The 26,296-nt window shown below is 38.2% G+C and overlaps 1 protein-coding gene across 1 annotated transcript in view; it reads right to left on the bottom strand.

Moving 5' to 3' along the window:
• The window catches only part of LOC104633111 (dynein axonemal heavy chain 5), a 169,455-nt gene that overhangs the window by 62,518 nt on the left and 80,641 nt on the right, over positions 1–26,296 (bottom strand). The window contains exons 48-59 of the mRNA XM_075744633.1: positions 24,031–24,120; positions 23,696–23,932; positions 23,077–23,244; positions 18,858–19,064; positions 17,527–17,856; positions 15,959–16,165; positions 15,629–15,871; positions 14,650–14,804; positions 11,585–12,249; positions 10,045–10,325; positions 9,467–9,682; positions 6,657–6,824 (exon numbers count right to left, since the gene is read on the bottom strand). Of these exons, the coding sequence (XP_075600748.1) occupies positions 6,657–6,824; positions 9,467–9,682; positions 10,045–10,325; positions 11,585–12,249; positions 14,650–14,804; positions 15,629–15,871; positions 15,959–16,165; positions 17,527–17,856; positions 18,858–19,064; positions 23,077–23,244; positions 23,696–23,932; positions 24,031–24,120 (2,967 nt within the window). The remainder of the gene's footprint in view (positions 1–6,656; positions 6,825–9,466; positions 9,683–10,044; positions 10,326–11,584; positions 12,250–14,649; positions 14,805–15,628; positions 15,872–15,958; positions 16,166–17,526; positions 17,857–18,857; positions 19,065–23,076; positions 23,245–23,695; positions 23,933–24,030; positions 24,121–26,296) is intronic.

The following is a 26,296-nucleotide window of genomic DNA, read 5'->3' as shown; positions in this document are numbered from 1 at the left end:
ATTTTTTTGTTCCTCTGGAAACTAAAACTCTATAAACTTTTCTCACATCTCTATATAAATTTGAATGATGAGTTGCCAGTCATTTAAATATGGCCTCTTAACTTGTATATTCCTAACAGGGGGAAAAAAAAAGTATTCTGTGAATTCAGAATGTGTTTCCACATATATGTTTGCAAAGGATTAGAGACTGACAAAGTTCTTATGAAATTCACACTTACAGATAAAGGTTGCTTCCATTTACTCTGAATATTTAAAAGACTTGTTTAAATATCATGTATCATTTCTATTTTTTCTGCTATAGGAGTTATGAAGATGGAAACCAAGAATCTGTAAAAACTGTCTTACTACAAGTAGGAAACTTGACACTCACATATCACACTAGAAGAGTAAAAGTACAAGGAATCTCTGGGATGACTCTTAGTAAACAGTATAACCATGGGTTCGGTTTTTACATTAGATCTTGACTAAAAATATAGATTCATTTCTTATCAAAATATGCTAAAATCAGCAAATTCTTCTTGCTTTGCATAGGGGGGAAAAAAAAAGAGAGATACAAAGATCATATTTTGAGATCTAGGCATGATAAAAAATGTAACATGAAGTCTGGTGGATTTCAAAAGATAGGTCTGTGAGTAGGGAATTAGAGAAGCATATATGTCCTAATCAACAAAGTAGTACTGCTTTACAAATTACACATCTAGAGAATAGCACTGTCAGCAAAAAATTCATTTACTGTAGCCGCTGTGTCTGTTGACAGATCCTGGAGATAAACAAATATTTTATAATGGAGATTAGCCAGCGAAATGGCTGCTCATAAGATTTCCATCATGTAAGAATGCTGAAATATTTTTACTCCACTGTTTATCAAAGAGCACATTAAACAGCTTCTCCTAGAGATAAACACTGTTAACTCAGTAAGTCTTCTTAAGACCCAGCTAAACAGACTTCAGAACCATTGCCATTATTTTTTAGTGAATCTTGGACTATCAGGAAAAGTTTAAACAGTAAAGGAGTTTTGAATAGGTGACATAGTGTTACTGTGTCCTGCATACAGGAGAGGTGGGGAGGGTGAGGTGAGAGAGAGAGACAGTGCAGGGCTCTTTCTGGATCTTAACAAGAAAGGTCCGACAACAAATGGCTTAATAAGATAACTGTTTTTAAAAGATCCATAATAATAAGAGAAAAATAGATAGTGAGTAAATCTTACATCCCTTCAGATGCTGGGCACCCCACATTCATGCAGCCTCAGACAAAGCCTGGATAAATTTTCCTATGGCATGCTGCACAGAGCAGATCCTGTCCATGGAGAGAAAAGTCTCTCTTTTGATTATTCAAGCTATTATAAACTCCTTTTATTATTCTGTCTTATTAAACCAGTTACCTCAGTAAGCCATCTGTTGTTGGGCCTTTCTTACTGAGATGCAGAAAGAGCCCTGCACCAACCCTCTCTGTCCTACCTCACCCTCGCTCCCCCTTCCCCAGTGCAGAGCATCCTCTTATCCTTAAGCTCTGCGAGGGCTAAAACTGGAAGGAAACCAAAGTTATGACATATTGTTTCACCCCCAACTGAAAAATAGTGAGGTTAACCAGGGAACAAGATCCTTGGAGAGTTGGGAAGAACAGCCTAGGCAGAACAGCTGGAACAACAGAGAACACCTGACTGTGTGGATTCATATTTCACCTCAGCATTTATCACTGCAGGATGTGAACCTCAATGGAAAAGAATGACCATGTGAATTCCCAATACATATGAACAATGATGCCTTGTAAATATGAAAAACAGATCTCCGTGCACCCAGAAAGGTGAAAAAGACTGATAAAACAGACTTCCCAGTTTTTAAAAGCTCTTAAAAGGCAACCAGCTTTGAAGATGTAGGGACAACAAACAATATTTCAGACGAGTACAAATTAAAAATATATTGTATTCTGACATGAAAAAAAAATCCAAAATTATTTACACAAGACTTTACAGGATCTCTAGAAGACAACTTATAATAAGAAATTATGTCACAGACAATTTAAAAAAAATTTTCAGTCAACTTTAGGGTAATCATAATAAAGTAGTAATACATTTTGGTATTAGTTTGATTCATAGGCTGCTTAATCATATGTGATGAATAATGGTTGGATGCATAAGAATGACTGCTAACATACTAGGATGACCAACTGATGTGATTCCCAAAGGCAGAAAGACTACTTGTTTCAGATTACCCTATGAAATGATCACTATTTGCTCTTTTCCTGTCTTTCTTTCCAACTCCATTTTTCAAAATTACATCGGTACAGGCACTGCTTTTGTATTAACATCACTGGCAGGTTGCCTGGCAGCTTCCTGCGCAGACCTTTGCCATGAGATCAGGAGGCAAGTCCTGCTGCCAAGGAGAATCTTCGGCACAAGAAGGCTATTACAGTCACAAGCAGGTTCATACAAAGATTTCCAGCCAATTACAGGTGGGAAGGAAATGTATCTCCCAACCACAGAGAACCACAGTGGCCTTTCTAATTTTAGTGGCATTGCTATGTGAACAAGCTTTACACCCTTCATTTCATCCCTCTGAGTCACGCAGCAAGCAAAGATTCACAATTTGTTCCAGTTGGATGCAGTGTGAAAGCCTGAATAAATGGATTTTATGCGAATGAATCACGAGGATTCGAGACATGAGATCCACACTCTTATCTGTGCTCCCGGAGAGGGGGGGCTATGCTAGAACATGCCTAGGCGTGCGTGACAGCAGCAGCTTCAGCCTTTTCTTGCCATTGGCATTGTGGGGAACCACACAGACAATCCCCTTGACATCTGCTCCAGCCAGTGCCTCTACCTGCGCTCTGCATCTGTCTGCATGGGGCAAGTATGGAGACAGTACCTGTGCCAACAAGGGCCACAGACTAAATTGTTAAGCTATTTTACCTTCTTCCGAGATGCCATCAGAGAGGACTTCATAGCAGGTGGTGAGATGATCCTGCCCCTTTTAAACTTTTTTGCATTCAACGTAAAACCAGGACGAATAAACATGTAATTACAGTCCACAACTATACTGTTAAATTAAACATGCCCAGGACCTTTCTCTGGCACTGAGGTTAACTAGTGTAAAACAGCTCACATTAGGCTCTCCCAGCCTCTAAAACAGTACAGCTGCATGCCAACAGCTTCGTGGAAATGGTGCTTGGACCAAGCTAGTTCCTTAAAGGTGCCCAGAGATTGCTGAGAAAATGCTGCTTAGCCAAGACCAAATTCACACTAGGGATCATTCTAACAACTTAATAGTGTAGATGATCACTTTCCAGTGTCTAGAAAAATTCCCTGGTCCTGTTTAATTTATTAGTATTGACATAGCCATAAGTTTCTCATAGATTCATTGCAAACTCAATTTTGCAAAGCACCGAGTATATCTGGCCCTGATCCAAGAAGGTATTTAAATAAAAATGCCTTCTCCAATAAAAAAACCTCACACCATTTAATGCTATCCCCACTCTTGAATTGAATGCTCAGACCAACCTCAGAGCACTCTGAAGAGCAGCTGTTGCTCAGTAAATTCAGAAAATGTTACAAGAAATAGGAGAACCTTTAAGAAATAACGCAGCTAGAACTTTAGAGCTGACCGCAGGCAAGGAAGATTTGGAATTTTCCTAGCATCTCTCTTGTTTTGGGAATTCTAGCTTTCCAAGTGCACTGTTCTTACAGTCCACTGAGCACTCACTACTGCTGGACCAGGCCAGAAGGCTTCTTGCACTTGGTCACTGTCACTTTGCTCATGAGCCTCTGTTGATGTGCTGGGTGACCACTTTTGCCTTTTGCTTCAGTCCTGTCCTGGGCACATGGCATCTGACTGACAGCTCTTCATGGCAATGCAGTCTCAAGCTGCTCCTGTCCCGGATCGCTGCAGATTTTTCATATAGACACTTCATTGTTTTGTATCAACTTTTCAGAGCCTCAATATCACAGTAAGTTTGGATTCATCATTATTTAGGGCAACATTATGAGAGAGGCAAACACATACATGGGTTTTGCAGACATTCCAAAACCAATGTTTTCACTTCACCAATCTAAAAAAATTTATACATATGTATACATATATTCATATGTACACATGCAAACAGATCCATGCAGAGTGACATTAATAAAATCTTGGCCTCAATTTCTTTGCTATCTCTGACCATTCTTTGGTATTAAAACAACCTTTGAAAGGCACAGAAATCATGCCTCTTATCTGCTTTTCACAGCCTCTACTAGCTACTGAAAGATTCTGCATTTTTTCCATTCAGTTACATGTCCTGACTTCAATCTGTTTTGTTAGGTGATCTAATTCTCCCCTTCACCCCCCCCAGAGTATATGCTTTCCTTCCAAAGTCATTGTGGGCCTTGAATTCAGACTTGAATGCTTGTTTTCCTGCCCAGTGAGCATCACCTTGACAAGGACACACTTATTTAAATGGATGACCATCACATTTTGACACTCCTTGGCTGTTACCTCTTCCTCAGGTGCAAGATTTCCTCTTAGTGCCTGCTGTGGTTTTTAGTTCAGCATGGAGACAAGTGAAAGCAGAAAAGGCAATAAAGTCTCATATTTAAAACTGAGTTTGACAGGGAGAATCCTCAATATCAAACAGAATTTATAAACTGTAGACAAACTTCCCTTGATCATCATAACAGCCTAAGGAGAATTTAATTAAAACCACTGGAGACATCTCTAAGGGAAATTATACCCCTGTACACAGTATTTTAATTGGAGGCTAACAGAATCACAGCACTTCTTCACTTCTTCATTCTGCTGTTATATTCTTCAACTAATGGATAAATAGCAAATGGTGTTTCAGAATTATCAGGTTAATCCAGGAGACTTATTTACTAGGTAACAAGCTAGAGGCTCACGGTCATGATGAAGGTTTATAAGAAAGAAGCACACACATGGTGAACACTGTATGATAAGCAACTACACAGCATTGTATTTGCAGGCAACATTTGGTTATACTTTCTGTGTTTGATTCTAACTAATGACCCTTAGGCTGCAGGCCACATATCTAAAGAATGTAGGTATCCATTTCTAGGAATGAGTTAATTTTTGCAGACTATATTTACTAAAATATAAATCACTATTAATTAGTTTTCACAAGTTGTCACATTTAAGATAAATGAGGCACTGAGTCTCAGTTAAGATGCAATTTAAAAATATCTTAGATGGATTTTGCAGGTGTTGAAGGGGGGTTATCGCCTAGAACAGCAGTTAGGATAAAGCAGCTTGATTAATTCATTCAGTAAACCTGCTTTTAGCACTGAATGATTTAGCCTGTGCTAGTACTTTATGCAGTTTAATTGTACATTTATTTTCAATTATTTTCTTAGCATCACTCCAGTGCTTCCTGCAATATCTCCTGCATACTTTAAACAGTTCCTCCTTCTGTCACCTTCAGTTTCAAAATATTTGTGACTGTTGCTATACCTGACAATAGGCACCACTTCACCAAGAAACGCATGCTCAGTTTTTTCAGCTGCAGTGTGACAAGAATGTAAATACTTGAATACAAAATTAAATTTATACTTAATCTTAAGTCATATATTTTCAAATAAAAACTGCAAGAGCACTTTTGCAGCTTTCAGAGCTGCATCTGCATGTAAAGCCACTATTTCCCCTAGGTCTTGCTCTCTTTTATAGCTCTCAATAACCACATTTCAAATTCTGTTTTCATTAGTGAACATCCTAGAATTTGAAAAGGGAATTGCTACTTATATATCACAGAAATATAGTCTTCTCTATCAGTTACCCAGATCAAAAATATCACCCTTTTAACAAATTTGAATCAGATCTGTCTAGATATACTAAAAGAATATGCCAAGAGTTTTGAATATACCATTAATACAGTGGCTTATACAATAGGAGACTGAACATAAGTAGAGTGGAAGCATAACCAATTGAAGGTATTTCTTCAGAAAAGAGCCATAAAATCCCCCGTAGAAGCAATGATTATAAATCACTATAGAAATATTAAAAGTTCTTTTTCTCAATATGCTCATAAATGAAACATTTCCAAGACAAAAATTTATCTGTAGGAATGCAGACAATGGTAGCTGATCCCTTTCTACTGTAGTTCAATGTTACAACACAATTCTATGCCAGGTGACTACTTACTTTATCATGTATACAGTCACATGTAGCAGTCTGACACTCCAACGTTTTCTTAGAGAGCTGAATTCCAGCTAAATTCATTAAAGAATACTTCTATGCCAACAATGGTCTCTCCTCTCCCAGATTCTACCAAGACCACAATGAGTATGCTCCTCACCAGGCCAGTAGGACTGAGGAGAAAGTTTTCTTGAAACCATAATGCCTGGCAGCAAGTGTGAGAGCAGAGTCAGTATCGGTATCCCCCACTTGCAGATAGCCAGGCTCTACAAAGAACCTGTGTACTAAGGCTCCCATTGAAAACTGATTGTGTTTCACACAAGTAACAACTGTACCACAGGGTAGCTGTGAAAGGGGTAAAAATTGCCAGGACGTATTTAACCTCTGTGTGCTTGACTTCACAACTGGATGTGAAGAAACAAGAATCTCTTGTAACTCACAATCTTTTTTAGCCAAAATAACATGACATTTTTTCCATTCAACTACAATCATCCCTCAGAAAAAAAAAAAAAAAAAAAAAAGAGTAATATGAAATACCTTAAGGGGAAGAACTTCTTTATTAATACCATAGAAGTAAGCCATTGCTTGTGTCCATGAGCAAAGACCTGCTACATTTCCACAAACTTTTTTAGCAATCTCAAGATTATAATCCTCCATATCCAAATAAGGCTCTAAAAGCTCCACAGTTTCTCCTGTAATTGAGTCCTAGTCAATGGAAAAGAAAAATTGGTTTTTAAAATAGATTTTAGAATAAAGCCTGCTTCACAGAAACATTTTTCTTTTTAAAACCATGGTGCTACCACTTCTTACAGAAAAAATGAACAAAACTATACTGTTGCCATTCACTCTTATAAAGGACAGAAGATTAGCTGGGTTTTGTGAACTCAAGTGAAAATAGTTCCTACTTCTATTGCAACAGATTGACTTGAGTTTGCATTTAATACTCCTATTTGGCCCATAAGATTTACAGACTTTACTTGCACTCATAGCTCCATGACAACTTAAGCTGATCTAAGTTATTGCTGCCACAGGACTGTACCTTCTTTACTCTCCTCAACCAGATGTTCTTGCTCCATCTTTAATACCTACACCAATGCTCAGTAAGCTACTTTGGAAGTTAGTATGATGGAAATCTAAGCAAACTAGTGATTAGTTTTCTTCTAGGCTAGTTCCCTGAACAAGATCATCAAGTCATCAGACATGGACCAGTGTGAACACAGCTAAGGGAGTCAAACAAGCAGCTTCAGGAAGGAAAAGGGTGAAACTGCAAGGCACTGACTTCATTTCACTGCAGCTAACCCTTTTCCTTAACTGTAAAAGCGATTTCTTTCAGCTGTTCACTTCATTATTCTAATCTCAGATTTTTCTCCCCTTCACAATCTGTTGAGAACATGAAAAGCCAGATCTTTGATGATGGTAGTTAATCTATAATTATGTAAGTGTCAGAAGAAAATTGAATTCATCTCCTTAAGCAATGTAGAAAGTAGAAGAGCTTATACAGGGTAACAATAGTTGCTTAACAATAGAGGCATTAAGAATCTTCCATTTTTGGCAATGTATTAATGCCTTTCTTTTAATGCATCTAAAAATCATCCTCCATTCATACTGTCAAGCAATATACCCTTTTCCTGCTTTTCTGCATAGCAGAAAGGACTGTCTTGTACTTGTCTGATCCCTAGCTACTATAATAACAAAGACATTCATTATATGATTCCTAAGATCAGACATGGTGATGTTTTCACCATAAGCATTTGCTAAAATGTAAAATAGTGCTGGACAAACAATTTGACTTTTTCATTCTCCTACTCAAAATTATGAGCTAGCAAGCTGGCAAATGTGAAGGAAAGACTAATGAGCAGTGGCCTAAATCTCTGTTCAAGAGCTTGAAAAATGTCATGCTCTTCCTTCTAAGTAATAAATTTTAAACCCAAGGAACCTTCCTTGCCTAAAAAAAAATTAGGAAAGAACAAAAATCTCACAAACAAGTAAGCAGTGTAGTCTACTCAGAACTCCAGACATTATGAGCGTTCTTCTCATATATACTCAATGTTAGAAAGAAGAAATGAGGCAGGAGGACAGCATGTGAAGTACCTTATCGGGGATAGAAGCAGTCCAGTGTTTTTCACCACATTCATCAGTATCACTTTCTGCAAGAACTCAGTCCCACAGAGATTGTTCTGACCCCCCTGAGTAAAGTTAAATGTGTTGCAAACTACCAGCAGGAACACATGCACTATTAATAAGTGCCCAAACTGGAAGCCTCATTAGAGAGAAGCTTGAAGTAAGGAGTGCATAATTAGTCCCCATTATCTTTAAACTCATCTCTCTCTGTTTAGTGAAGATAGCACTTGGAAAAGTGACCAGATTGACTGGAAGAGACTGTCTACAGAGGCAGTGCAAGTTTCCATGTGGTGCCTTGTCAATACAGCTCACTGGGAGAAATGGCTCCTGGGGATAGTGAGAATCATGGTTTTGAGCCTCATCTGCACAACAAAACCACTCCAGCAGCTTAGAATAGGCATCAGCAAAACGCACAGCTGAAGCAGATTAAAAAATCAGTGTACAAGTTTTCTGCAACGTTGCAGAAAACCAAAGTTTTGCCAAAACCTGCTTAGTCTTCTGGATTTAAAAGTTGGGCCATGATTCCACCATTCCGTATTCCAACCTAGCTCTTTTTCTGGTCCAGCTACCTGTGACATCTTTCTTCTCTTCCCTGCAGAGAAATTTCCCTTGTCTCACAGTCCAGTGAATCTTGTTGTAAATGGGACAAGTTTCTCTCCTGCTTTTATTTTTCTTACAGCTGATACTAAGGTTTTCAGTTCATTCTGCATTTCACTACTTTTCTAGTGAAAGAACTGTTTCTAGTGAAAGGACCTGAAAGGTCCCAAATATCTCACTATTTTTCCTGACAGGATGCTCATTTTGTTCTGTATTTCCTCCTAGCTCCCCACCAAACAGTTCTGGAGATCGAGTTCTAGAGCACCCTATATGCAAACGGGCCTGGTAGCACTGGAGATGGTGAACCATTTGAAAAATCAACAGTGAGTCCTTTTAAGGTAAATTCCTACTGAGAAGCAGGAACTGCTTGAATAAAGATAACACTAAGCTTCTCAAGATTTGATCTAGTGCTTGGGATATTTGCGTCTGCCATCAAAACTGAGTGGCCCAGGAGAGAGATTACTGAAATAATGAACCATGAAAATGGAGAGAAATAGTCACAAAGGTATCTACAACTAGAAGTACACAAAAGCCTCATCCATTTCAAACTATCTTTGAAGGTAGAAGACACTTTCAAATGATGTCTAAAGATAGTTCTAGGAGTAATACTGCCACTATTAACTTCTTACCTTCTGGAAAGTAAGCAACATGCTAAGAAATCCTGAGTTATTCATTAGCTTCAGAGCCTCAGTCCACGATGGCTTCACACATGGGCGTTCTTGATCAAGTGTTACTGAGTCTATTTTTCTTTGGAATAAAAGTAGCACACAATCCATAATTCGCATTATCAAATGAGGAGGTTTACCTAGTTTGCGAACAGTTGCAATGTCAGAAGGTTTTATTGTCTGAAAAATTAAAAAAAGAAAATAAACCATTTATTTAAGGAATCACTTGATGGTAGAGAAAGATGTTTTTTGGGAGGACTGTGTATGTAATGCAATTGCTGTAGTTTTGCAGGTCATCCAGAAGCAGTACTGCAGAAAGTCCTTAAAGACCGTACCACTCAATGACTGCTTTATTACCTGAGAGTAAAGGAGGTACTGCTCATCTTACCTCTCCACTGCCTCAGTTTTCAGGTTTTTTTCTACATCAGTGAACAGATCAGTGCTAGTCCTTTCAATAGTTTTTTTCCAATCAGAAGCATAAGCCATAATATTACAAATAACCGTCATCAACAACATGCATGTTCAGAATCTTTAATTCTGACCTGGAGGGCTGCCTCGGCTTCTTCCAATGCAGGTCTTGCAGCTTCAAGTTTCTCTTCTGCTGCTGCTTTATCAATGGCAATTTCATCCACAATGGCCTGAGCCTTGTCTTTTACCTTTTGCACCTGTATTTTCACCTTTTCGGCAGCTTGGGCTTTCATAGTTACTTCCAATAAAACTTCATCAGCTTTTCTTGAAGCTACAGCCAAATCTTTCTCCTTCATCACCAACTCTTTGGAGAGCTGATTTACTGAAACCTCAGCTTCCATCAGTTTTGCAAGACCTGTGTTGAACAAATTCCATTTTAGCAATAGGAAGACCTATTGAGAGAGAAACCTCAGTGAAGCAGTCTGGATACTTAAAGTAAGTCACTTAGATTCATATTTAGAAACTCCAGTGAGTGATCCCATTTGTTGAATACCAAAATCAAGCAGAGGTAATATCCATTTGCTATTTAAAGCTTTTTCTTTCTCTTTTTTTTTTTTTTTTTAATGGGTAAGAATCTTCAGAATTTGTTACTTGATCACTTGTTTATATTCTTATATATGAGAGGGACACTAAATATTAAACGCACATATTGAAAAGCATTGGTATTGTGAACGGCACTCTTAAGAAGTATGTGTGCAATTTCAGAAATCCATGAGATCATAAGAGGTACCAGAGTGTACTCTCTGTACAAAACAAAGAGGAGGAACATGGCACTCTGAGCAATGCAAGTGAAGACACAAGGAGACTAGGCTGAGCTTCTCAATTCAACATTACATGAATGTCCAGATGAGATGGGGGTAGAAGAAAGTAAACATTCTTGAGCAATGCAATGCTCCAATTTTTTTATCAAACAATGAGAAAATCACCTAGAAAAGCTGTAAGTATAAAAATCCTTATATATAAATGCATGCATCTAAATGTAAATGCATCATGTAAATCTGTCTAACCCTCAAAAAAAAGCACATATGTTCCTTCCAGGCACACAGCCACCCTCTGCCTACAGAGATATGTGTACATAGCTCAGTTCTGTAACTGGCAACAGTGGGAGAAGAAACAGTTTAAGTTCACATTCACCTCCAAACAGCATTCAGGTTTGGAAACTGTTTAATTGTTTACTGTGTATGACCTTGTGCAGTGCAATATTTTGGAAATTTTACATGACATATAACTGTTTCTCTAAAAGATTTTTCAGAGTGACTGAATCTGAACATTTACTTACCTTCCCTCAGATTTACTTTTAGCATGTTTAAATGTGAAAACTAGGATCTCAGTAGTTGTTTGGCATGCATACATGTCAAAGCAGGAGTTTCAGGTATTTTAACTGCTAAGTAGTACTATTTTCAAAACTCATCTGCTGTCTGCAACATTCACAAAGTTCATTGAAACAAAACCTCCACATATTTTGTAACCACACACAACACAGCTGAAAACGTGAGTCTGCTTCGAAATGAAAGTGAACTCACAATTTAAATCCATACTTTTACATTCTTTTACTCAGATTTTTCTCACGTTTTTAAAAACAAACAAACAAAAATCAAACAGATTTTACAGTACCTGTTCTCATGCGTTCAGATAAACTTCCAACATTGGCAAACTTCTCTTTGTAAATAGCTTTGTAGCCTTCAATGAAGGACAGGTAAGACTTTGGAGTCACAAATGTGCGTCGCCTATATCGTTCAAAGTATTCAACACATTTTTCAGCTACTATATCTTGAAATGTTCCCATGGTGTTAACCACACTCTGTTTCACTTCATCTGTGCACTCAATATGGTAGGAAACTAAAAAATGCTGTGCAACTGCTACAAGAGCATCTTTAGGCCAGCGCTGGAACCAGTCCATGGTACAGCCTGAAATCAGACCTGGGAATTTCAGTGCACGAGTTCTGAATTTTTCCCCAACAGGAGACAAACAAAGAACGACATGCAGGTTATTACGAACTCGAGCAAGAAAGTAATTATAAAGATTTTCAGCAGTGGGAGTACACCTTGGATATTCCTTCTTCATTGCTGGTATCAGATCTTGTGTGATTTCACCTATTTCGTCTCGTGCAAAAAGATTTGAGACTTCACCGGAAGCTAAAACATTGTTCATGTATTCAAGAAATGATTCATCTCTGATTTCATTGTCTGTGAATATAAAGACAATGCCCTTTCCTTTTTGCCCAGCAGTGCGGTACAAGATTTTCAGATCATCCAAAAGGTTATTGGTGGCATATGTTCTGGGATAGAAAAGGATTAAAGAAAGAGAGAACAAAAATTACAGATCATTTTAAGAAATATCTATCATCTGGCTCAGCTTCTTTAGGGCAAGAAAAAATCTACATAAGAAATTAATACCTTATCTCCTGGCTTTATTTTTTTAGGGTTTTTTTCTTAAACGTTTTCCCAAAGTGAATGATTCACTTGGTAAAATAAATCACAGGAAAGGAGGTGAAATCAATAGAATAACATGCTAGGAAAAACGATGGTAAGAGAAATACTTCATCTAAGGTAAGTATGCTGCTTTGGCTCCCTACAGTCTGTGGATGTACACTCTTTATTAGAACTGAAGGTTAGTACAGCTGGATTAAGTTGTCAAGTACATTCTGATACCTGTAACCATTACGTAAATACAGCTGGATTATCTTTGGAAGATACTGAGAGCAGATTAAAGGAAATCATTAAGAGACAAGAATAACCAAGACTGAGGTTTTTATTGTGTTATTTGGTTTAACTGAAATCAAGCCCCAGAAATGATGTTTGAACATTATTACTTGGGCTGATTAACTCTGCTGCAAAAGAGACCATGACTGGTTTTTTCATTATGCCTCTTACAGCTTATGCATACAAGTAAGAGTTAGATGAAGTCCATACAAATTCAACTATAGATTTAAGATTATGCAATATGAAATGAAACAAATTAACATTAATTAAATGTCAGATATTGTCCTTTATGTTCTTAGCCAATTAAAGCTGACGTTAAGAACCTCTTTTCTTTGAAATCAGTTTCTTATACTTGCAATACAAATATATCCCATTCTTTAGTATTTGAAAACAATACTCCATTTTGAAATTAAATATGCCATACAAAACATCTCCCAGTTCTCTTTCAGCTCCATCATACCACTACTCTATAAATATGCCTAATCCAAGCACTGCAGAACTTGTAAAACAATCAGTTTGCACGTGTCAGCTACAGTCACTACAGCGATTTGTGGTATTCCATCAAGAACATAAGAATTTCTCTACTGAGTCAGAATCATAGAATCATAGAAACATTTAGGCTGGAAAAGACCCTTAAGATCATTGAGTTCAACCGACTACTATCCAACCAGAATAGCAGGCCATCTAGCTCAATACTCTTAACACCAGCAATGGGAAATGGTACTTAGAGAGAAAACATGAGCCACTATCCACTCTTCACTGCTCATTTCTTTCTTCCCCCCTCCATATTCATAGTCATTGTATAGGAATATTAGAAGGTATGTCCATCTTCTCCTCTCAGTATCCATTCTTCACTATGAGGGTGGGGAGGCACTGGAACAGGTTGCCCAGAGAAGCTGTGGCTGCCCCCTCCCTGGAAGTGTTCAAGGCCAGGTTGGATGGGGCTTTGGGCAACCTGGTCTAGTGGAGGGTGTCCCTGCCCATGGCACAGGGGTTGGAACTAGATGATCGTTGAGATCCCTTCCAACACAAACCATTCTGATTCTATGATTTATGAATCTGCTGATACCATCTTCCTTCACAGCCTCCTGTGACAAGTTACAAAAGATGACTATCTATCTGCTTTGTAAATACACACTTTCACCCACCTGCTTTTAGCCCACCTCCAGTTAGCTTCAGCAAATGAACCTTTCCTAAGTGACTGAAATATTTATTTGCCTTATTAATGCATTTTGAATCTGGCAAGTCTAGGGACTCTATTCTGTGATTCTACACTTTTTTCTTTTCCTCCTTTTTTTGTTCCCACTGTTCCTTCCTTCTACTTATGGGCACAGGAAGAGGCTTTGATATGTCTGTCTTTCTCTTTCCTTCCATCAGAAACCTCATAACTTTGTTCAAAGACCTGATGCATCTCTCTAAGGAAGATTTCTCAGTGTGTTGAGTAGTTTGCAGAGTGAAATACACGCTGCCAGACCTCAGCTCTTACAGATGGAAGGCAGTAGTTACTCCCCGTCACTTCAAATTTCTACAAATTACTAAATTCTAGCACTATGTACTGTTAAGTCATTGATAGCAGTTGCAATAATACAGTCTGGGTACATAAGCATCTATAGAAAAAGTTACTATTTCCCCTGGCCATCAGCATTTGCCCACTATGCAGAATACATCAGCAGATCATTCCATGTTATCTTTAGTGCAAAATGGTATTTCAGTGGGATATCACAAGGGTGCATTGCAGACTCAAATGCTGAAGAAAAGACTGATTTCTTGTCACAACAGCATAAAGGCAGAAAAATGAAGACCCAGGATCTGTCATCTACAGACCATGCATTTGCACAGCTGCTTTTGATTGAAAATGTAGTTTACAATGAGAGATAAAATGTTTGATGAGTTTTCATTTCTTTAAGTTGACTGTGAGATGTTCATTTCTATGGCAAATTAAGCAGCAAATGTCTATGTATACTGCATTGTGTTACCTTGTTAAAGTAATCTGAAAGCTCTCATATCCAGCAATATATGATGCTAGTCTGGTCAGACTCTGTTTTCCAGATCCACCCACACCCACCAACAATGCATTTCCTTGTGGAGTACGAATAATCCGTGATATTTTAATCAAATGGATGATTGCATCCTGTGTATTGAGAGAAAAAGGGATGAAAAGATGTAAATATAATATAATGTAAATTCAACTAGAAGCACATCACCAAGCAAATGCCTCTCAACAGCTAGACGACTTCTCTGGAGCCTATGCCAAAGAGTCCTGTACTTTCATAAAAACCAACATAAGATTTCCCCCCGACTTCAGTGGGCAGCAGGGCTAGCCCAAGAGAAATGTCCTTGTATCAAGCTCATATGAAGCAAGGTCATACGCAGTGCCTGAGAGCTGAGGACATGTCCCTTAGGGGACAGAAGGAAAAGTAGAAAGGATGTGGATTAACACCCTACCCCAACCTTTTAATTGAGCTATTTACAGGCTCTCTAAACAGGTTGCCAAAAGTAAAATACAACTACACTATAAACATTTCTTATTCCACTGCTGTATTTATCTTAGAGCAAGAATTGATCTGAAATGCCCTAAAAATCTACCAAACTATCCAGTTTAAAGCTGAAGAAAGTATCCTGCATCAAGAGACCTTTGAAAAGGAGGTAACTTTCAGAGATGCAAGATGACATGCACAATGTGCACTGTAGAAACAAATAAGTTGTGTTTTGCATTATGCAAAGCAGGAGAAAGAAAAAATGGGGAACTGCAAAGAATAATCTGTGAGAGCGAAGGCAGCCAGGAAACAGCAGCAGCATAGCTTTATAGAGTTTACTTGTAAGGCTCATTGGATACAGGGCTAGCCATTCTCAGCTATCTCCAAAATAATTTGATAAAAACATACAAAATCCACGTATCGGTAAGTGCAAAAGACCCAGCAATTTCTGTATTAATATAATTACAGGCACTAATACCTTGAAAAATACTAAATCCATCTTTGATCCTCTGATGGTTTCATTGTACTGTTGCATGAACATCTGTAGTCTTTCAGCCAAAAAATCCAAAGATGGGATAGGCTCGTAAATTTTAGGAGCATTCAACTCAGCATCATCAGGTTCATCTCCAGTAGCTTCTGGGACATCACGCAAAAAATCCACAAAGTATAATTCTGTGGATTTATCTTCAAATAGATTTAGACCATGTTCTGCATAAGCAATCTACAACAACATGTTAAGGATCGCTTTAGTAATTAAACATTTCATTGACCTCTTTCTGTGGCAAATACTGGAACATTATTTGCTTACCTTTTCCATCATATCTTCAAACCAGTCTTTATCGCTTTGGCTGATGAACCTGTCTGCAATAACACGTCTGCATTCATGCTGGAACAAGGCTACCAAAACACTGATGCTCTGGCAGACTTCAGAAGTAACTGTAAGTATTCCTTGCCAAATACGACTGAGGTCTCGTAAATTAAAGATGTAATGAAATTTAGCTGGAGTTGGTAACATCTACAAAATAATGTCATAAGCTATATTCACATAACTACTAAATAAAAATATTTTCTATCTAGTATTAAATGAATATGGAAATTTTCACAAAGTTCAAAATCAATATTGCATTAAAGCAGAAATACATACTTGGCATTTAAGAGGCAACGGAAAAAATGAAGAAATGACAGTAGCAATAACCAGCTCTTTAATTTCACATAGATTTCACTCAAGTTTCTTTGAATCTTTCAAGTCCCAGGAACATGGAATGAAGGGTAGCCAAGACAGTTTAGTTAACGATGTCATTAAAGGCCACAGTAAAAATGTCAGCATTGCTTAATCTGCGGTGTTGCTCCTGCCCTTTCTTCCAGATCATTTCTATCAGTCTCTTTTGTCCTTTCCAAGAAGATGTGAGGAAAAGTTCAGGAGGAAAAGGAAAAGTAGATGAGGAAAAGCAAAGCAAAGAGAGCAGAAAAATGAGAAAAGAAGATCTGAAAAAATGAGCAACTTAGCAAAAGCTAAATTTTCTTTATAGGCAGTTAATTAGCAGTAATAAGCACCATTTCTGCTGAATATTCTGGTCAGTAGTTGACTGGCCAATAGTTTCACTAGAATTCTATTTCTCTGTGTAAGCCAAGTTTATGCCCACAGTTAAGCTGTTTGGGAAATTCTGACCAACGTTTTTTGGACTACAAAATATCATTTAGCAAATCCCTGCCTATTCCTATCTTCCCACCACTGTCCTCCACTTTTTTTCATTAGAAGATCAAATCTGGCACACATTTCTATGCTGTAATTTTACTTTTACCTTTTCAAATGTCATTCTACACATAAATTTTATTTTATATTTCCAAGCAACATTTTTTTAGGAATTGCAGTTACATGTTTTTACAACCTGTTTGAAATGGAAGTAGTAAATATTTAGAATTTAGTAAATACCAGATTTCATTTGTTTTGAACTGATTCCCTCTCCACCAAATTTGACTTCTTTCCTTTAATTCAGATCTTTAAAGTTTCTCAGAATCCCAAACACCTTTACAGAAGATTCCTATCTAATTTTTAATTTATTGTTCCTTATGCCCTTGACATTTTCTTAACCAGAAGACCTTTAAACATTGCTATCATCAGCTATGTTTACTATCTTATATGATGTAATTCTTATACTAGCTATAGAAGGTACTGCTTATGATTATGTTTTCATTCAGCTAAATAGGTGCTGATAACAACAAATACAGAACAGATGCATCAGCCAGCAGTTATACATACAGGTCACAGCTTCACAATATGAAGTACAAACACACATGACAGTACAAAAGACCTGGGTCTTGTTGCTTTGTCATGGTACAGATGTTTCAAAGGCTTCTTAAAAGATGCGATTTTACCTTTGCTTTTGTTGTTTGCCAAACCTTTCGAGTTGTAGATACTAATGCTGAAGCCAGTCTACATATTTCTGCAGGGAAACCTCGTTGTTCACAGAAATAGCCTTCAGCTATTGTTCGAAATACTTTATCAATAGAGGAACTGGAAGGCAGTGTGCAGTTGTAGATGGTGAACTGGCGTTTCAGGCGCTGTGGGATGTCATTCCGACCTCCCCCAGGGTGAATCATAGCTGCTACAAACTGGACATCAACCACATTTGTGAATTCTCCTGGCTTCTCCAAATTGTAGAAACCTTTCTGTTCCATCAGCTGTCTTACAATCTCATTGGTGATCTAGTTATTGGAAAAAAAAAAAAAAAAAAGACATGGAACAGTTAAGTATTTCAGGGTTCTCAAAAAAAAATGAAAAGAAAAAAGAAAAGAGGAAATCTCCAGTATAACAAATTAATTTACAGAAGGAAAGACACCCCTTATCTTTCTTAATTTTCCAGTATTCTGCTGGACACTTCAGCAGTTTATAAAGCCATGCGAGATGGTACCAAACACTCTGATGCAGTGGATTGGCTGCATGTAAGCTTCACATGCTAAGTTATTGTGGACGTGAGGTCAGACATTCAACTGCATTTCCATAATACCAATCTAAGAAAATTCAGCACTTTAAAGTTTGAAGCCAGACTATATATTCAGATTGATACAGGCACTTAGCTAGTGACAAAGAATGGTTAGCTTAGCACATAGTCACACATTCAGTTGTATAGAGGCAGTGACAGAACGGGATTACAGACCTATAATGGGAGCAGGAAAATTACTTTTTCTCAGCAGTAAATTTTTTTTTAATTTAAGTCAGGTTTTCAGAGTATAGATCTATAAGTATTCATTTATCAATACCTCAAGACATCTCGCTAGTCTCGGATGTCAACTGTGATGTTAGATTTCACCTAATAATACCCATACTTTGAAGTCCAGAGCAGATGGAAGAAGAAAAGAGTGTCTGATTGCTTCTTGGATTTGCACGCTTCCTTTCTCAGATTGGTTCTTAGCATAGCCAGTTTGGAAATTCTGCAAGCTCTGCATGTAACCAAAACAAAAGGCTCAAAAGCTACAATGATTGCACCAAGTGGCTCGATGCTGACCCTAATCTTTTGGGACTGACAGCTCATCAGTCTTGGCAAAAACTGGCGTGGGGAAATTGGTTTTAGTAGACATACGTGGTCTAGTCCATATTACAATACCTTTTTCCTAAACTTCCCTATTTTTGCAATCCACAGATCGGCATTTCCATCAGCAGCAATGGTAAGACAACCGATTCCCAAATATTAACATTTTCCTTTTACCTGGTCACCCCACTCGTTAATCACAGGCATGTTGATGTCATCAATAAAGACAGTCATTTTCTTCCCTGCTGGAGGACCGTACGTGGTGCCCATTCTTTTATCTATATAACTTTCTATGCTCCTCTGGAACATATTTGGCAGAGTTGCAGAAGAAAAGTTTAGGCATTTGGTCAAGTGAACATCAGGATCATACTTGCTTGTGTAATCCTGCAAGATAAACCCATCTTAAGTAAAGTGCACCAGTAACTCCAGCCAAAAGGAGATGCAGATGCTCAACAGCCATGCAAAAACCAGACATCTACAAAATCTCAGCCCTGCTATTAACTTCAAAATGTCAAAGAACAGTTTATTTACGATAAATATACCATCTCCAACCTCTCGGTTGTTTTGCATAAAGTTTCTCAGTGTTAAAATTTATAAGCTTTTAACAGACTTCACTAAGTGTTACAACAAGTAAATGTGACAACTCAGGATGCAAATAAACTTTGCATTAGCAATTGTTAGGGTTTCTCTAAATTCAAGCTGTTAGTGATGACCTGTTGCAGCAGTCTGCAAGGAACAAGTGAAAAACTAAATCCTTTTTCACGTTTACACTACAGGACAAATCTTACAATGGTAGTGTAAAATTAAACCCAGCTACATCATTGCATTTACTGATATTTATTCTCTCTTAATGAAGAAAGAAATCCTTGGGTTTTATGAATGCAAACAATTCCCACAGCTGCTGCTGATGCCCTAAAGCAACAAAGTTCCACTTTTCGTATTTGGTGAGGTTCTAGAATAGAACCGGAAAGAAAAAGATGTAACCCTGGAGTCACACCAAGGCATATATATAAAGCATGGGAAATAATTTGTTTAGCAAGAGTCCTGGGACATAAAAATAGTATTAAAAATTCCAGACTTTCAACATTATTTCTTTTTTAAAGATTGAATTCTTCTGCAATGATGACAAAGTTGAACATAATTTAAATTATTATCTTTATAACAGGTTTGACTAGAAATGTTCCCATTTTGGTAGCTCAGAAAAATAAACCTGTATCACTGCTGATTAAGTGCTCTGAGAACAACTCCAGTGAGACATACACTCTGTGTGACAATAGAAAGGAAGATACAGCTAAGCCCCCTCAAACTGTTTTGATGAATAGTGTTAAACTGCTAATTTTGTTGATACAATGTTGATACAATGATCTCAATTTAAGAAAAGGTGCTCTTCGGAAGTTAGTTTTTCTCAGACATCACACAAATGACAGTCTACACATGTACATGCAAGAGTCCTGTATTGGGTGATTACTCTTGACAGCTGACAAGCTGGTGCAGGTCACTGCTCAGGCCTCTCCTCGGGGCTCCAATAGTTCTTATAAAACTAATGTAACAGGTGCAGATGCCCAGGTGGTGGCAGTGAGAGCTGTGGGGCAGCACCTTGCAAGAAGAGGACAGGGCTTCCCTGTGCCAGACACAGCTGGTTCCAGCCAGCTCCAACAGACCCACCAGAGCCTCTCAGCCTGTGTAAGAAAGGGCAAAAAGTTGCCTGGCAGTTGAGAGAGAAAAGTGAGAAAAAATGTGACAGAAACAGCCCTGCAGACACTATGGTGAGAGCAGAAGGATGAGGAGAAGATGCTCCAGTAGAGATTCCCCTGCAGCCCATGGAGAAGACCATGGTGAGGCAGGCTGTCCCCCTGCAGCCCGTGTAGGACCATGTTGGTCCCTGCAGCCCCTGGAGGTCCCCACACCAGAGCAGGTGGCTGTGCTCTGAAGGAAACTGTAGTACGTGGAGAGCCCATGTCAGAGCAGGCTCCTGGCAGGAGCTGTGGCCTGTGGAGAGGAGCCAACATAGGAGCAGGTTTTCTGGCAGGAACTGTAGCCTGTGGGGGACCCACACTGGGGCAGTCCATTTCTGAAGGACTGTGCCCCGTGGAAAGGACCCACGCTGGAGCAGTTCGTGAAGAACTGCAGCCATGGTGTAAGGACCCATGATGAAGCAGTTCGTGAAGGGCAGTATCCCATGGAAGGAACTTCATGAGGAAGCAGGGAACAGCATGAGAAGGAAGGAGTGGCGGAGAGGAGCTGTTATGGACTGACCACAGCCCCCATTCCCCATCTCCTGCACCACTCAGGAGGAGGTAGAGGAATTGGGAGTGAAGGAGTGAAGGTGAGCCTGGGAAGAAAGGAGGGGTGAAGGGAGGGTGTTTTTAGTATTGTCTTTGTTTTTCACCATCCTATTCTATTTTTAATTAACAATAAATTAATTTTCCACAAGTCGAGTCTGTTTTGCCCTTGATGGTAATTGGTGAGTGACCTCCGTGTTCTTCTCTCGACCCATGCTCTGCTGAGGAGGGGAAGGGAACCCGCAGCTGGGTGGGAGTCTTGCAGCTGGCCAAAGTCAACCGACTACAACTACGAATACACAACCATTCAAAAAACACACTTGTGTTTTATTCGTTATGGCATTTCAGAATCTTTACATGGTAACAGTAACATTCCACAGTACATAAATGAGAACTATCTTTGAAAAAGAAGAGGTTATTTAATGGGATTATTTTTGTTAAACTGTCAAATTCTGGGTGCAATTTTCAACTCTACCATACTAGTTTCACATTAAATTCGGGGGGGGGGGGGGGGGGGGGGGGGGGCGCATTGGCAATGTATGAATTAATAGTACAGAGAGTAAAGGTCTTAAATAACACGAAGTTCTTAATTTTGATATATACTGATATCTAATCAATGCTGAAGATTACTTCAGATTAATTTAGATTACTACCTGAAGTGTCTTTACTTTTTCATGAAACCAGCTGTTTATATCTGGAAATTTCTATTCCACAAGGTGTAGTAATGCAAAATTCTACAGAAGGAGAAAGCAGAGGGGGAACAGTTGTGAAGGCAGTTAACTTTCACTCCTAACCTTAAATGAGATCAAATATCTACTGGCATTATGCTCCCTTGTGTAAGGAACATACTCTGCTCTATAGAATCGACACGGGGTAAGCAGCTCCTAAGAATCAGCTCCAATTATTTTTAGGGACAGGAATGGCAGCTGAAGGCTGGAGGTTGCCAGCATCTGGCCAAAATCCAGTATGCAGAGTATCAAGACCACCACCCAGACCTCGCCTCTTCACTCTGCTAAAATAGTTCTCCAGCTAGTGCCAGAAACAGAAGCTGACATTACACCGGCATGCATGTTGGCATCAACAGCTAAGCTGAAAAAGTAGTATCAATGGCTGCTGGCATTGGTACAGCTCGCTTTATGTTAGCGCTCAGAAAGCACATGGCTGCAGGACACAAAATGGCTCCAGATTTTAAGAAAGCCAAAGGTCAGTTTAGGCCGGTGTTTTTCAGTTATTTTCAATTTCAAGACCTCTGCAAATCATCCACTGGAGGTACAGATGCCTGTATGGCAAATTCAGCTGTCCCAACAGTTCATCGGTTTCATTTAGCTGCCTCTCCTTGATCAAAGAGTCTACAGATTCCCGTGGAAATCACAGACATCATGCTGAAAAACATTACACTTGCATTTTTCCAAATAAGGGATGCCAAGTTTGGTACAACATCTGGTTTTGTTCAACCTTCTGATTATTGGCTCTTCTGTAGTAAGTTATTAATTTTTTTAAACTGTCATATGATTAACCTGCGCAATTTTATAATATGGAAAGCATGTATTTTTTAATTGAATAGCAATCCTGTTATTATTTTCTTCTGCAGAAAGAACAGTATGTCATTTTCAGTGAAGGAATTAAGAGAGCAGATAACAAACACTAAATTTACCCTCTGAAAAATTACCCTGAGTAAAGAAGGAAGTTCTTTATTTCTCCTCAGTTTGACTGGTGAAGAAAGTCTGTGCAGTAAGGGTGTACAAAAGACCAGTTCACACATGGCACCACCACCAAAGCACAGGGAAATAAAAAATCCTTCAAGGATCAGTATTTTCTTAGCAAAACCTCCAATTTGACATCTCAAAAGAAAAGAAAGCATATGAAAGAGCATTTATCAGATGACCTTGTGGCCATAGTTAGCAAAGTTTAAAAGAACCCTTTTTTACTAAAGTATAGATACTTACGTTTTTTTGCTTGCAGGCCATGTGAGGCAAAATGCCTTAGTAAGAATGCTAGTATGTAATCTGAAGAAAACCCCAATTACTCTTACACTTTAATTTAAAATTTATGCCAATGTCAATTATTGCAATGTTATCATACAAAGATATTACATGTTTTTCCATTCCACATACCTTAATCATAACTGTTTTTGCTGTTCCCTGTTCCCCAATTAGCAGAACAGCTTTTCCTTGCCTCATGATAGTGTGCATTAGAAAGCCTGTTCGGACACTGTCCACATTTGGAACTAGAATGGAAGTATATTCTGGTACTGAATCTTTAGGGTAAATATATTCAGGGACCTGCATAAGACAGACATGCAAAAAAGTTTGAGACTTTCTACTTGCCCACACAATCACTTCCCATCAGAACACAAACCCAAATGTACTTTGTAAAATGTACATTAGCAAAACTTTTCTTCCTGAAAGCCAAGCATCCATTTATAATCAATAGGTTCCTTGCCATGCTTTTCTAAAAGGGTGTTTGACTAATGGGATATTTTCACTCCACTATTCTCTGTTACATGAAGAAAGCTTTTCCTTGCCGGGAGTTCTTATATAGTAGGGCAATAGACAGTAGACAAAGCTAACCTCACTTCCGTTTCACTTCCAAAGCTACTTCAAATGCATGATCATTTGGTAGGGTTGATATTCCTATCCAAATTATACAGGGTCTTAAAATAATACGCCTCTTACCAAGTACATCTTTCTTGTATACTCATTAAGAAAGCTTAGCATGTCACAGCATACGAACCTTCTTTGACCAGTGTTCCCACTGGCCACAAGCATTGATACCAAATTCAAACATAGTTTCTTCTCCATTCACAGCTGGAAGTTCTTTCACTGCGGAGTGTTTCCGCAGGAACAGCTCCATTTTCAGCCTGTCATCCAGTTCCAAAAGAGCTCCAGCTGACCACATTACAGCAAAAATGAACAAGCGAGCAATATGTTCCTCACTGAGCTGCTTCTCATATCGGTCAGACAATAAACCCTGCAAAGCAGATGCAATATGTAATGACTGCCCTCCTGGAAAAATGTCCCAGCACAAATAACAGAATGAGAGAGAGAAAAACTGAATGTCATATCTACCTGTAGGAGGTCAATAGCTTGTTTGATGTACATACATTCTAAAATTGGCATTTTTGGTGTCACAGCAGAGAAAATGAAATCTATCACATCCTGGAAAGGAAAAACAGCATTTAAAGAATCTGTTTACCAGTTTCAATGGTATGATTTATTCTTAGATGAGACTAATTTCTTAATTTCAACTATCTTCTACATTTTATTCCAAACAACATTTTTCCCTATTTCTGGTATTATAAATTTTCAGACTTAGACCATAAAATTTTGTCAACAATAAAGTATTAGAAAAATTACTTTGCTATACCATAGTCACCAGTTACACATACAAGCCCCATACAGTAATTTCCTGAAGAGCAATTTGAAGACTGTTTTTCAGTTACATCAGGGATTTACCATTTGTACTCCCCACTGGAGATTTTAACCTACGATTGCCATTTTTGTAGTGGGAAGATAAAAGCACTAGAATTGTTGTAATGATACATATATAATGCACAGCCTTTGCACAACCACTATAAATTGCTATCAATCTGATCTGTTCTGACTACACCATAATGTACCTGTCCCTCTTGAAACCAATACTCTTGGTTTTCTGTAGAATTCTGGCAGGATCCAAAGGGAATTTTGCAATTGGTTTTATTGCAATTGGACTTTCCTCAGGTTATTCCATAGTGATGGCAACCATGTTTGCCTTTGCCAAGTGTTTTGCAACATCTTTAGCAAAGTTTCAAATTGATGTGAAGTCCTCCCTGAGATCAGAATTATTTTTAAATATCAGTTGCCATCCATAGTACAGACTGATGTAAATTATAACCTACTTTCACCTTCATTTAACAATTTTTAATATAATTCCCTCCCTATGGGTTTCATTTGCCTTTGTAAGTTTTGGAAATCAACACTGCCTACTCAGTCTGGGAAGTAAAAGTACATAGGGACACTATGGAAAATAGTCATTTTGGAGGATTTCCATTTATGGCTCCCATGTTCTGTCAGTGAGAAAGCTAAGACAATGAAGACATTCGATTACTCAAAGATGTAAACAATCACCTAGATATTTTTGAAAAATCAATGAGCTGCTTACCCACATACTCAATAGCTTTGTTCCAATTTTCAGTTTACTTTTTTAGCCACTAAAGTTTTCTAAGTACCCTATGCTGAGTATTTATTGGCACGGAGAATGAATCAAGATTTTTACCCATCCTCCTGAGTTCCACCTCACTAGAATAGTGGGTAACACACACAACAAAGATATATACTATGAGAAAAAACTCACTTAAGCATCTTAATCTAAAATAGGGCTCTAGGAAAGAAGACAATCTGAATGTGGGCATACATAGCAGGAGGGAGGCTTAGAAAAATATCCCTTTTTATGTTATTTCTTGTTGACTACCAAAAGCGCTTTGACCTCTGTGTGCTGCTTTTTGAGGCTTACCTTCTACAATGTGTGTTTTGCCCCGAGCAGTACAAAGGTTGCTCAGATGACTAATTGGAGGTTTATGGGTTCCACAAGGAATGGGTAGAGGTAAGGCACTGAAAGCAGTGTGGGAGATTCGAATCTAAAAACCTTTAAAATTTGGACCTAAATCTCTCTGAGATTCAGTTTCTTCATCTGTAAAATAGGCTTGATGTCTCACAGGGCACTGCAGATATTGTTTAATAATTGATTTGAGACACTCTAAATAAAGATATTTCATGAGTCAAAGTAGTCTACTTTCAAGAGCCCAATTTTCATCTGAACGAATTTTATGGTACTTATGATTCCAGTGAGGTTTGTGTGCTTCTTGTTCTTTGAGTTTATGAAAAACAAAAAAATCAGGTCCTTACATGCTAAAACTATTTTTAAAACAATCCATTGCAGAAAGAAGGATGCAAGATCAAGATAGCAATTAGCATGAATTAACTATTTATTACGGTATTTTGTTTGGACAGGGGGTCTGGAAAAATTAGTTTGGCCATGACAAATACACACAAATGGCAAAGAATTTGCATCAGGAATTTGCTATCCGTTAAAAGGAAACTGCAAAACAAAGTCAGATGGTAAAAACTCATATGAGAAAAGACCCTTTCGCACAGCGTACAGTCACTGTGGAACTCACTTGGACTGTAGAATGCTCTTTAAAACAAGAAGTTGGCAACATATCCAAAGGGCTTCAACAAGCACAAGAACAATTAAATAATGCAAAGTTATAGTATTTGTAATATTAATTTGAACATCAACATTTAAATATTAAAGCTAAGAAACTCTTTGGATTATATATTCAAGTCCATGCTCCAG

Source organism: Balearica regulorum, chromosome 2 (genome assembly GCF_011004875.1).
Source record: "Balearica regulorum gibbericeps isolate bBalReg1 chromosome 2, bBalReg1.pri, whole genome shotgun sequence".
NCBI classification, from domain to species: domain Eukaryota; kingdom Metazoa; phylum Chordata; class Aves; order Gruiformes; family Gruidae; genus Balearica; species Balearica regulorum.
This window is presented reverse-complemented; position numbering and strand designations above follow the sequence as displayed.